Source organism: Semicossyphus pulcher, unplaced genomic scaffold (assembly GCF_022749685.1).
Source record: "Semicossyphus pulcher isolate SPU_LCO1_2020_fin unplaced genomic scaffold, fSemPul1.0.p SCAF_16, whole genome shotgun sequence".
In the NCBI taxonomy this organism is placed as follows: Eukaryota; Metazoa; Chordata; class Actinopteri; order Labriformes; family Labridae; genus Semicossyphus; species Semicossyphus pulcher.
In genome coordinates this window covers 20547764-20561210 of record NW_027211670.1, presented here as the reverse complement: position 1 = coordinate 20561210, position 13447 = coordinate 20547764, and the positions used below count along the sequence as shown (strand labels likewise).

At 41.5% G+C, this 13447-nt stretch overlaps 1 protein-coding gene across 1 annotated transcript in view; it reads left to right on the top strand.

Moving 5' to 3' along the window:
* Positions 1–13447, top strand: part of kif19 (kinesin family member 19) — a 41525-nt gene that overhangs the window by 19958 nt on the left and 8120 nt on the right. The window contains exons 3-7 of the mRNA XM_069664796.1: positions 7552–7662; positions 7782–7869; positions 9137–9273; positions 12953–13078; positions 13164–13358. Coding sequence (XP_069520897.1) covers positions 7552–7662; positions 7782–7869; positions 9137–9273; positions 12953–13078; positions 13164–13358 — 657 coding nt within the window. The remainder of the gene's footprint in view (positions 1–7551; positions 7663–7781; positions 7870–9136; positions 9274–12952; positions 13079–13163; positions 13359–13447) is intronic.

Genomic DNA, 13447 nt, shown 5'->3' with positions numbered 1-13447 from the left:
GCACCAATGCCCAAGTCTTAGAATCAAAGCCATTGTCCCGGTGATAATTATTGACAAATTAAACTTGCTACCTTCTCGTTAAACAGCAGCACCAGAACCAGGCAGACCTACCTATTAATCTGACCTGGTTTTATGTGTTTGCTGTTTTGTGCCACTTGTGTTTGTAGAGTTGTTGCCGTGCAGCGTCCACTGACTCACAGCCCATTTTCTCAAGTCTCTTGAGTTCATGATTCAGGTAGAGCAAATAGGCGGATTAATCCATCACAATTGATCTCAAGTGGATTCTACAGTTCTTGCTGCCTGATGGCGACCAGTTTGAACGTCTGATCTCTGTGTTTGAAAGAGCTTCGCTTTGTTTTGTGGCTCGGAGCAAATGGTTGATGAATCCGTGTGGAAGTGAGTTACAGACACCGGAATGACTCGGTAGAGTTTGTAATGATAAAGTACCTTTTGTTGCTTGTGGCGTATGACCTCATAATTGTAGCCTGAATACAGAGAACGATGGCTGCCAACTGAAGATTACTGTCTTGATTCATAATCCCAAAATATTTTGCCTGTTCAACAAACCAATACCCAAAGATATTCAGTGACTATAATTATACAGTAAACACAGAAAACATTTACAATGAAGGAACCAGTGTTTTTTGTTTGTTTTGTTTCTTTCAGCCATTTTTGCTGTTTAACAAAATTTTATATAAAACATTGGAAAACATTGAAAAGGACTGAAGCCCAACATGACGTTATTACATCTCTTCTTTGTACAACAGTCTTAAATGTAAAGACAATACACTTAGTGTAACACAAAAGACATTCAGCAAATTCACACATTCACAAACCTGAAAAACACAAAATTTTATGGCAATTTTTGCGATATTTTCTGTAGATCCTGTGATTTTTTTGTGATCTTTGCTGCTTCACTGTTTAATGATTAGTATATAAACTATTAGAAAACATTGTGAGGGACTTAAAGCCTAAGAATAACTTGTTTTGTTTGACCAACAGTCCAAAATCCAAACACAATATTTTTACTACAATGTTAGACAAAGAAAAGCAACATATTCTCACCCTTTGAAAAGGGAAAAACAACTGAACAATTAATCTATTATCAAAGTAGTTGATACATTCTGTTCATCAATTAATCAACTTATCATTGCATCTCTTTTAAGATGCTCTCTGCACATAGATCAAGAAAGCTGTCACTGCCTGAATGTTTGAAGTGTAAAGACCAGCAGACGACACCACCTCTCATGCATATCCCCCCGGCACACTGCGTGGGAGTCAGTGTGCTGGCCTCTGCTCTCGTGGTCAGTCATGCCTCGTGCCACCCTGCCTGCACAGACCTGCTTGTTGCAGAGGACGTGAAATGCTGCTTTCTTGGTTGCTATGTATGTGACTCCATGTTTCCATGCGACTGTGTGAGGAGAGGATGTGTGGGAGATTTAATGGTTTCCATGAGACTGCCAACTGCTCCTTAACCTGTTCTCTACGGTAAACATCAACACATTAAACAGCTCAGACTGGCCAGGACTGTTAATTACCTGGACGGTGGACAGTCCGTGTTGGCACAGCAGCCTGAGGTCAGGAGGGTTACCTGTAGTCCATTATTGGCATCAAAACACATGCCCAGGCACATGCCCAGACATCAACACAGTGTGCTGTCATCAGAGCCGGCAGCGTACCGTCTTATCGGGAGACTTTAAGAAAATTAGAGGCACAGAATCTGCCTGAGCAGCAGCTGCTGGGTGTGGAGCTTCATACTGTAACTCAAGAGACACAGATGACAGATGGGACAAGAGGTGTTATCAACACCCCCGGGCATTAATGGTTTTCCCAAGAGCATGCACACGGACAAAACTGAGCGAGGATGCGTGCACTATTTGATACCTGCTATACATGCAATTATGTAGGAGTAGTGTTGCACGCTCATCAGGTTTCTTAGGGTACACAATTAATGCACGTACCCACAATAAATACAGTAACAGGTGATGTTCACACTAAGTATTAAGCTAGTTGTCACAGACAGGGTTGGATGTAAAGTATTATTTGCTACAATTGTATTCATGTTTATGTTCAGAGGTACAATTTGAACTTGATGGCGGTATTGCAGAAGCTCAGGAATTACAGTTTTCCTTACTAAAATGTTCGAGCCCTAATCCAATGATTGCTTCATGCTGCTGCAGTCTGACAAGGCACACAAACAAACAGCAGACGTGTGTCTTCAGCTACATTGGAACACAATATGTGACAACATGTAGAGTGGGCGGCAATAATAGAGTTTGACTGTAAACTGCTGATACCAACAACTTCTTCCCAGATGATAGTTGTTATTCACAATCTTGTTTGTATTCCAACAATGCTTGTGATAATCTAGTCATAACAACTATAATAATTCAGAAGAACTAAGCTCTCTGACTCTCCAGTGTATTTTCTGTGCATGTCTGATATTGTTCTCCTGCACCACATGCTGTCCCTCCACTCTGTCTGGTTGCCCACTGCTGTGAAGTCAGATTTTGTGACAAACTGTGGCAAACTTGGTTAAAAGACTCAAGAAATGTGTGCGTATTGGAATTATTTATTTATTTACTTTTCCCAACAGTTTTTATTGGTGATAAAAACAAGCACGTTATATACAGTATATACTGCGAGGTTTAGGTCACCTTATTTTCTCATTCCTATTAGGGATCGACCGATTATCTGCCGGGCTGATTATTGGCGTCGATATTCGGCATTTTGACGCACATTGGCATCGGCCATTTTTTTTTTTTTTTTTTTTTTTTTATCTGACGGCCGATAAGAGTGCAGAGTGCTAAAACACACAGCGGAGAGGAGAAAATGTCATATCTTTGCAAATTTTATTTAACTTTGTTTTATTTACTTAATAAAACTTCAGGAAGTTATTATTTATTTATTTAAATTTTCAGTGAACTTTATAAGAGATGCTGCTGACCCTGGGAACTCCCTGCGCTTTTTGTTTGTTTGTTTAATAAACATATGCTTAAAGGCATTTAAACAAAGTTAAGTGTTGGAGTTTGTATTATTCAAAATTTTTGATGCCAATATTTTAACTTTTACTGCAAATGAATATCGGCTCCAAATATCGGTTAACGGCCTCCTTGACTACTAATAATCGGTATCGGTATCGGCCCTTGAAAAAACATATCGGTCTATCTCTAATTCCTATCCATCCCTCTCCCCACCCAACCCCTTAAAAACAATAACCCACAACACACGCAAAAAAAAGTAAATTGTAATAATATAATTTAAAATAATTAAATAAAATTAAAAGGGGAAGACAATGATAAAAACATTTAAAAAAATAATACTAAAAACTGTGAGATTGGAAAAAAACAACAAATAAAATCTTAAGGTAAAATAAAAAACACATATACCTCAAACACTACACCTGTTGGTTACTACACCTGTTTATATGTTTCATTAAGGAGTTCGATCAGGGGCCTGCTCTATGGGAATTAGTTTAGTTTAATGAATTAATGGAGACGGCTGTAATATCTTAGAACATCTGAAATTTGGTTCAGATTGATATATTTGAAGAATAGCAAACAGGGAGTTTGTGTTTCGTGGCGTATTATTGAAGTTTGGCGTCTTTTCATCGGGTTTTGTTTTTTGCTAACACTTTCTTCGAAGGGGTGTGCATAAGACTGACATGACACCTTCATAACCACGATATGACACCTGGAGGAGGAGTCAAGTTCAACTGCAAAATTACACAACATTTTGTATATGAATAAAAATGGGACTGCAGAGCATGTTGATGTAGAAAACACTGCAAGCCTACTCCAAACTCTTCAGATAATTTGGACATATTTTTAGATGAATCCACCTTGTTTGAACACAGTCCTGCTGCTGCTTGGACTCATACGCTCATCACTCTGTCTCATTGCCATTTCTTAATAGACTGACTCTTCAGTCGAGACTCACTGTGGCTCTGAAGGTCACCGGAAAGGCTGCCTTTAAGTGGCTTAAGTGCCTCTGACCTTAAGTGCGTCTGATAGAAAGAGAGGGAACCGGTTGTTCTGATATCTTTCCTGTGAAATGCGATCAGAACTCTTGCGTCATTGAAGCTGGACGCTGTGCAAAGTTAGAGGAGAAGCAGGAAGTTAAGAGGATGGGGAGGCGGAAGAGGGGGTAGGAGGGGGAGGATAGAGAGGAGCATCAAGTGCTGCACACATGGCTCCTCGTCTTCTACGTGCATGCAAGGATTAAATTCTTGGAAAAATGGCACGAAGAGACAAATTTCTAACCCAGTAAACTCGAGGAACGAGCACATGTTGCATTCACCTCTCCCGCCTCTCTCCCTTTCTCTCCTCTTGAATTTCAATCGAGGGGCTTCAAAGTGAGCGGCTCACTGGTTGAGGGGGTCATCAAACAAGCCGGGTGCTTCAGCGTTACAGGCCTCTGAGGACTCTCCAGGCTCAGCGCTGGACTGTACCGATCAGCTGAAAAACCTGGCTCACTTTCAGCTTCCCCACGGTCACATCTGATGTAAACTGGAGGGCTCTCTGTACTGCCTTTTTTCTGTAACATATTTTTTACTCAGCAAACATTATACAAAGAACAAACAGCATGTTATTGTCTATATATATTGATATATATATATATTGAATTGCTCCCAAAGGCCTAGCCATTGGGTATGAATGGGCATAGATCTGTTTGGAGATTGACACTTAGGCCATCAGTGTGTGAATGAGTGTGTGAATGTGACATGTAGTGTAAAAGCAGCTTTGAGTGGTGGGAAGACTAGAAAGGTGCTTTATAAGTGCAGTCCATAACCCCTCAGATGTCTAACTGTAATTTGAATTGATAGATCGAGTGTTGAAGCACCTTATTTTCCTCTCTACTATCTTGTAATTTATTGACTTTTCGGCCAAATACAAAACAAGCGGAATCAAATCTGTGAGGGGCATACATTTCCGTGAGCTGCTGTCAGCCTGTGCCGCAGGTTGCAGCCACTCTGATTCAGTGATTTGTCAACACAATTATAATGATTTCCCTCCGATGTCATGCTGCTATTTCTATTCAGAATCTGTCCCTGAGATGTCCTTAGAGAGCTGCGATTTGCCGATAATGTCAGTTAAGCCTCAGCTTTGTCTCAGAGCACAACAGGAACAATGAGACATCTCAGTCTTCCCGTATTCTTCTGCTTTACATCTTCGGCCGTCAAGACGTCTCTCTCTCCTCCAGACGCCACTGTTTGAATGTCCTTGACATGTTGGCTCTTGGTTTAGGCATTATGTTCTGTAAGCAGCATTCAGAACATGGCAGATGGCCTGAGTGGATGCTTATTTGCATTCATGCGTACATGCTATGAAGTGTCCCTGAGCTGTTCTTGTCACAAGGACAGCCTGACGTATACTGGGGAGTTTCGCTTTCCATTGACATTCCCATTTTCTTTTACAACACAAGGTGATGAAATGTAGACATAGCGACTTGATAATTTCCTTTATTTTATGGATCATTTCTTTTGTATGTGACAGCTGTAAGTCATTTGTTTTCTTTCAGACCAGATTAATTTGAAGCTGCACAGTCTGTATGTGATCTTAACCTACAGTATGTGTTTAGTATTACTTGGTAAACTCAGGATTCAGCCCAGTGTTTTCTCTGGAGGAAGATGAAGACACAAATAGGATTACAAAAAGTGTTGGAGTGAGCCGAACTTGAGAGTATTTATTGTCACAAATACAAATTACCTTCCAGGTAGGATCAGCTGAATTCACAGAACGTGTCGCCCCACTGACCTCATTCAGTTAATGTGTTTCATTAAAACCACTTGGCTTGATCAAAAGTGTGGAAAGGCTGGTAAACAAGTCTGCAGAAACTTGAGACTTGGTGACTTGGACCCGAGTCGACTCGAGTCACTGTTTTGATGACTTGAGGCAGGATGACTCGAGTGTGTTCATAAGTTTGAATGTTAGCTGTTAAATATGAAATGATCAAATTCAATGTTGTCAAGTTTCAGTCAGCGCAAACTGGGAATCATGATTGGGCGACTCAAAACGCTCCCCGGTATGTGATTGTCATGATGTCAGTCAAACTCCTCGCTATGGCAACACGCAACTTCAAAGCCCCCAAAGAGAAGGCTCATCAATCGTACTCGTTACTACTCAATACGGTCTCAGAGCAGACCATCATCATGGCTGCGTCTGTGCCGAGATAATACAGATACAATTCATTGTCATACTTTTTAACAGGTTGTATAAATTGACCAATAATATCATTATTAGACGGGCTACTAACACCTCGTCTTTTCTCTTTATAAAGAGTGGATAGTACAGGTTACAGTGCTGTATCTTGGGTGAAAAATAAGTGACTTGACTTGCCTTAACTAAGGACTTGAGTTGACTTGACATAACCTGTGACTTGACTTGACTTGCCAAGAAAAAATGACTTGAGACTTGCTTGGGACTTGAGCAAAGATGACTTGGTCTCTGGCAGAAAGGAAATGAATAAATGTCCAGCTTCTGACACTACAAGTTACTTTACCAAACCTCCTGACAAAAAGGAGAAAGCTTGACTAACCCGACTCACCTCAACATTCTAAAGTTGGCAGTTGCTGGTTTCAGTCTTTAGAATGTTCCGGAAACCAACTGCCAGCTCCACACTACTCAGACACAAGCTGACAGGACCGACTTTTGTTGCCTACTTTTTTTTGCTTTATTTTACATAGACGAAGTGGAGGTGGTCTACCTGGCCTTTAAAGCTGTTAGGCGTGTACAGGAGAGGCAGCAATCAAGAAGAGCTAGGAGGAGACTGTGGTCCAACTTTTCACGACTCCACCAAACCCGACTGGACGTGTCAAACTCGAACAGCTCCGTCCGACAAACACAGACTGTCGGCGCACACTGACCTGACAGTTGGTGTTGGTTGGAGTTGGCCTGGGCAGCGTGCAGCCACCTTTAATTGATCAAATGAATGGATAATAGACACATTAGAGTCTTGCTGTGTGGATATATCAGATTACTGAGCTGTGATTGTCTTGTGTTTAAAGTGTTCCTGATGTATTGTTGCAGCAGAATCAAACATCTGCAGCAGACAGAGGGACATCTGCATTCTGTTTTAGCTGACCCAGACAGCTGATGCTCCGGCTGTGCGGCCTGTCTTTTTAACAGCTTTTTTATTTCCCATTGACAGCTGTGTGAAACTCATATTATCATTTAATGTAATGGCCACTATAATTTTGTATTTCAGGATTGTTTTGCCTCCTTTTGTTGCCTTACTTTTGCCGCATTTTAAAGCTGGTATTGAGGTCGCCTTTGCTTGTTAGCTTAGCTATCGAAAGTGATCGACAAGCTAGATATGATCAAGTAAATAGGCGGCTTGGCTTGGAGACACCTGCTGAGACTGTGCATCCTTTGTTCATCCTCTTATCCTTCTCTTCTTTCTTTTCTTTAGCTTAATTTATTAGTTTCATACAAGACTACCTCGAGACAATATAAAAGCATGTGTGTGGGTGTTCTAGAAACCTGTAAACATTTAAGTGTCAACATAAACACAAACAACCTCAATATGGGTCTCTCTTTCCTATCTTATTAGGTGGTGGTTCTGATGGACCCCATGGAGGACCCTGACGACATCCTGCGTGCCAACCGCTCCAGGGAGAAGACGTACATGTTTGACGTTGCGTTCGACTACTCAGCCAGCCAGGTTAGAAAATAAAAGATCAAATAAAACAGAAAATGCATGAAGTCTGACCCAGCGTTGCACAGAAGTTGTATTCCTAGAAGGTGCTAGTTCTTGAAGTGCATTTTCTGCTCCCTGTGCAGGACGAGGTGTACAGAGCGACGACCAAAGGACTGATCGAGGGCCTCATATCAGGCTACAATGCCACCGTGTTTGCCTACGGACCCACAGGTTTGTGTGTGTGTGTGAGTGTGTGTGGGAAGCGTCAGGAAAACAATGACACATCTTATCCACGTCTGTTTTTAATTTGAGTCCAGGTGTGATCAGAAAATGAGTCATTCTTTACCTCCCACATTTCAAGTGGGCACAGACAGATTGTCAAAGACTAGCTCGGCACTATTTGTCCATCAAGGTACCCATCTGTCTCACTGATTCATCTGCCTTCTGTCTGTCCATCTGTCTCACAGAATGACAGCTCTTTTTTGCTTCTGGTGTTGAAGTAAACACGCGAATTTCAGTGTTTATATGCACCGTGTGTGACTGTGCAGTCAGGCCAGCAAGGGACTAATTACTACGGCACATCCTGAACTTACAGAGACAATAAACACTTCGCTTCTCGCTTAAGCATTTCAGCTTCCGTAAAGGTGTTTGGGCCAGAACATAGTGTTGACTTTGGTTCACTATTTTAAACTACTGTATATGTGATTGTTAAAAGAAAAGCTAATGGAAACAGATCTCAAGAAAACGACCAGAAATAAGTCATTATCACCGGAGAAGGGAGTAAATATAATGTATGGATGCATGTCCGCTAGGGCTTCCGTACTTGACATCATGTTGTTTTCTCTTGTAGTTTAATGATTGTAAAATTACCATCGCAAAACTATTAAATCTCGTATTCTTTCTTTTCAAGAGTTTGCTTAAAAGAAAATGATTTCCTGGACAGCTGTAACATCCATATAAAAACCCAAAGTTTAACAATAAAGAGTTAATTATGTTAATGAAAATAAACAGAAGTCTCAGCTGAAATAAGACAGACCCTTTAAAACAAAGTCTGCCACATACCTGGATAAATAATCCAACCAGCTGTGGGTGTTTTATCTCCCTTCATAACAGCACTCTTTAAGGAGACAACATTAAAGGCCCAACATTCAATCTGTGATACCTGTGGGGTAGCTTAGCATAATTTACAGTTAAAAAAAACTCAGGTCATTTTTCTCACACTGCTGCTCTGTGAAGACTCTGCCTGAAACGACTCAGTCAGCTCTGTCCCTTTAACAAACCCCGCCCCTACAAGCCTGCTTTCTTCCGATTGGCTGCACTTTGTGGCGTCACAAAGTGCAGCTTGTAGAAAAAACTTCACCCACGTTTAGTCTGGACATCCAACATTGTTACATTATATCTGTGTCTACCCCCTCTTTAAAAGTTTCACTATTACCTGATGTAATTGAGCATGACAGGCCATACCAATTTATATTTGTTAAATGTTCTCTGTTGTCAGGTTGTGGGAAGACTTACACCATGTTGGGGACAGACAAGGAGCCGGGCATCTACGTGCGGACGCTGAACGACCTGTTCCGTGCCATCGAGGAGACCAGTGACGACATGGCGTACAGCGTCTCCATGTCCTATCTCGAGGTCAGAATCTTAAACGTTTTTTCTTCTACTTACATCCACATTTATTCTCCAAGTTAATGCAAAGTTAAGTTGCAGTTCATTTTAAACATTCCTTATGATTTCCTTAAACTTGAATTGTCCTTATCCATGTAGGTTTCTGTCAACGACACAATTAGAACATCTGATTTAGCCGTCCTCTCTTTACACTGATAAGATCTGAGGCTGTTAGCTGACGCCAATTGGAGGGAGATACGACCGGTGTCCTTTTACTACTGTCCTTTTAATCTGAAATGAGCTGAGCTGGCGTCGTCATCCACAGCCCTGCAGAGAAGCTTAGACTTTGCAGAACACGTTGATTCCACATGATTTTATAAGCCTTGTGTTTCTTTTAGGTGTCATCTTATAGGCAGTTTTTTATCTGTCTTATGTAAAGCACCTTTATAAATGTCTTTGAAAGGGGCTTTACACGTGCACTTGCTTCACCTTGCTTTGTTCAGGCTTACTGCTACTACCTTGAAAAGCCTTCTTCAGAAAACCGTCTCTCAAATATAAGTGATAGACGGCCACATGTCTTGTTGTGAACCATAAATAAACCCAAAGTTGTCGTTTCTTTGGTTTTGTCCAAAGACCGTTAACGATGGTTATTCGCTATCTTTGACATGTTCTGTTTTCAGTGGTGGTCTGAAAAGCCAAATTAAGCCGCTATTTCACCCATTTATCAGGTTTTTCCCCCTTATTGTTTTTATTTATTGTTTTTTCTCTCTTTTTTCTTCTACGGTCAAACAATAATGGGCTAAACACACCAGTAGTCCAAGTAGATTGCAGCTAAATTGTATCATTATACTTGTCTTGCTTGTCTCTCCGGTGTATTCTCTGGAGAACAAATAGTATTCAGCTATTGATTTAATTTTTTCTCTCATGCCGACACAAAACGTACCTTTGTACCTTGAGCCACCGATGAACCTAACAAGCATACTGTATAAATAGTCTCCAATGATCTCTTTGCACTTTTCACCTTGCATGTAAGAGCTACTTGGTTTTTGAAATACAGGAAATACATCCTGTAAACCTTTAAAACGCTGCCTCATTCAGCATCGTTTTTTCATGAGTTTAAGTGAGTAATCTGTCTGTCATAGCGTCCTCCTGGAAAAGGATGCCGCATGAATATGAAGAGGAGTGAGTCAGATTTGTTCAGATCGTGTCGGGAAAGGAAATGAGAAAAAAACGAGTGTTGGGAGATAAAGAATATAAAGGGACAAAGAGGCCGATTCTGAATACAACCTTGTATAAAAAGAGCAAATGTGAAAGAAGAGTCTGAAAATGGCAGCACTTTTTGGGAACAAAGCGAGGAGGAGGGTTAACATCAGACATTGAAATTACATTTTGTGTTTCTCAGCGCCAAAAGCTATCATTATGTTCAGTGATTGACAATGTTATTAAGGCCTGGCTCTTTAATGGCGCTGTGGGTGGGTGGAAGTGAACATTTTCCTATTAAATTGCCAATCACAGAGTCTGGATGTTCTCTGGCCTGTGCTGAACTCTTCCGGATGAGTCCCGACACAAGGCTGCGCGTGACGTGTGTGTTTGCCGTTTCCAGGGAGCGATCGGTTGCCACCGCCGCCTCGCCACAAAGAGGTTAAACTCCATTTTACAGCCTGACGGAGCGATGAGCACACATCTGCTGCTTTGCTTGTTCAAATCATGCGTGCAATCTCTAAAACACATGCACACAAACACACGCAAATAACTCGAATCTGTAGGGATAAAAAAAAAAGCAACTGTAAGTTATTCTTTACACCTCACATGTTCATAGGGTTTGTTTTGGTTTTGTGGTTTTGTTTTACAACTCTTGTCACATTAAGGATCCCGCACTAAAATATTTACTGTTGGATGGATGCAAAGACATTTGGTCCGTGTTAAACTGCCCCAAACAAAGATGACCTCAGGATGAATGTTGCTGATGTTGCTGATCCTCTAACACGTCATTTACCACCATCATGAGGACAGAAGTTTAGTTTCAAACTCAGCTGTGTTTTATGTAAAGGGATAAGTAGCAAAAGTTAGCATGCTAATAAACTAAACTAAGACTTGTAAATTTGCTTTCTCTCGTTGTCTTTTTAAGCCCGCTGACATTAGTATTTCGTTCAAAGAAAAATTATGCACTTTGAACTACCGGTAAATTAAATGGAGCAACGCCTGTGAGCTAGTTCAGGCAGTCAACTCGAGCTGCATTGCTATACACACTTTACATGGCTAATTTCCACAATCAGATGACGAACGCTCCCTCCAAATTGGGCTGTCTATTCAAGCTGCAAAATGTCCCATCTCTCCCTGTGCTCTGTCATTGCCACCGCTGCCCTGCACCAGTACTGCGCTCAGTCTTTCAGCCCCACCACCACCCCAGCATCCACCTGCAGGCTCGGGGGGGATTTAAAGCTCCTGTGAGAATGCATGCAACCACTGTCAGGGGTTGGTGTCAAATGAGGCGATTAACTTTGTGCTGTCAAATCAGCCAATTTATAATATTTTCCACAGCAAAGATTCACAGCGAGTGACATGTTTGAATGTTAAAAGAAAGCAGAGAGATTTTTTGGACAAGATCAGCAAAGGCCTAAGAGGTACCACTTTGTCCACATGGGTCGCCAACATCAGCACAAACTGAAAGTTCCTCACAGGAGCTTCATGAGATTATCTCATCACTCCCTAAATTTCTTCCTAAAAACAAATGTTCAGGGAGTGATGAGGTCGGAGTCTAGACCCCAAAGTCAAACAGTGTTTAAACATTTTAAACATGAGACTGAACTAAACCAGTAAACCGTCACAAAGAGCCACTAGTGTGCCCAACAGTGTTATGTGTTGTCTTAATTACCCTTAGCTTGTTAAATGTATTAATTTATTTATGTATTTATTGTTTCTGCTACTGACACTGGGTGTATGTTTGTGTTGTAGTTATTAAAAAGTAGATAAGGGGTAGGAAAAAATGAGTGACTTGTTTGTTATTTCTATATATTTATGTCTGCCGGCCTGTTTCTTGCCTTTAATTCAGCTTCATTAAACTAAATGAAAAAGGAAGTACTTAAACGTGCTTTCACTGCATTTTGCCATAATTGTCGGTGTGAACCCACTAATGCATGCTTTGCTAAAACAGCAGCTATAAGTGTGGACGAACCTGAATTGAGACAGTGTCCTTTACCTGCCATGAAAGAGCACAGATGGAAAACATAATAACACCAACTGTCAGTGTCAGTAAAAGCTTCCCCCTTTCACGGTTTGTGGCTGAAGTGTGCTCGACAAATAAAAGCTGTCATTACAGCTCCGACCTCCCCGCGGTTTGTCGTGCAGCGGTCACTTTCCAGGATGTCACTTCCTGCTCTGAGCTTTAATGTGGGTCTGGGGTCTTGTGCAGCACCATCAGTCTCAGCCCGGAGAAGTCACCTGAGTTTTCCTTTAGTGAAAGGAGAGCACTGACACCGACTGATGACGGCCCGCCACCCAAAGAGCCGTGGTTTCTAAATGACATGTTGCTGAAAATATAGCACTTGATGTTTTTTTTGGTCCGTGTAGGTGGCCTGAAAAACTGAATGGGGCCTTTTGAGCACATAAACTACCTCCAAGCTGAAATATGTCTTGAACTTAAAGGTGTAAAAGTGTATTTAACTACGATTTAACTGATGATTTTGTGTATATATGTGTCTTTTAGATCTACAATGAGATGATCCGTGACCTGCTGAACCCATCGTCAGGCTTCTTGGACCTGAGAGAAGACTCTAAAGGAGTGATTCAGGTGGCCGGCATCACTGAAGTGTCCACCATCAATGCACAAGAGGTTCGACAAGCTACCTGAAAGCACAAGTTTTCATTTATTAACATACAAAGATTGAGATTTAATAAAGTCTATCGTGTGTTTTCAGATCATGGAGTTGCTGGTGAGGGGCAACAAACAGCGCACCCAGGAGCCCACAGCCGCCAATCAGACGTCATCTCGCTCCCACGCCGTGCTGCAGGTGGCCGTCAAGCAGCAGAGCCGCTGTCGAGACGTCATGCAGGAGGTCCGCTTCGCACGCCTCTTCATGATCGACCTCGCCGGCTCCGAGCGAGCAGCACAGGTGTGTGTGGCAGAAATGATGTTTCATTGATCGTTTGACAGCTGGTAAAGTTATTTTTGTCGCCAAACTTTAAGTTCAAAGAGTTTGTC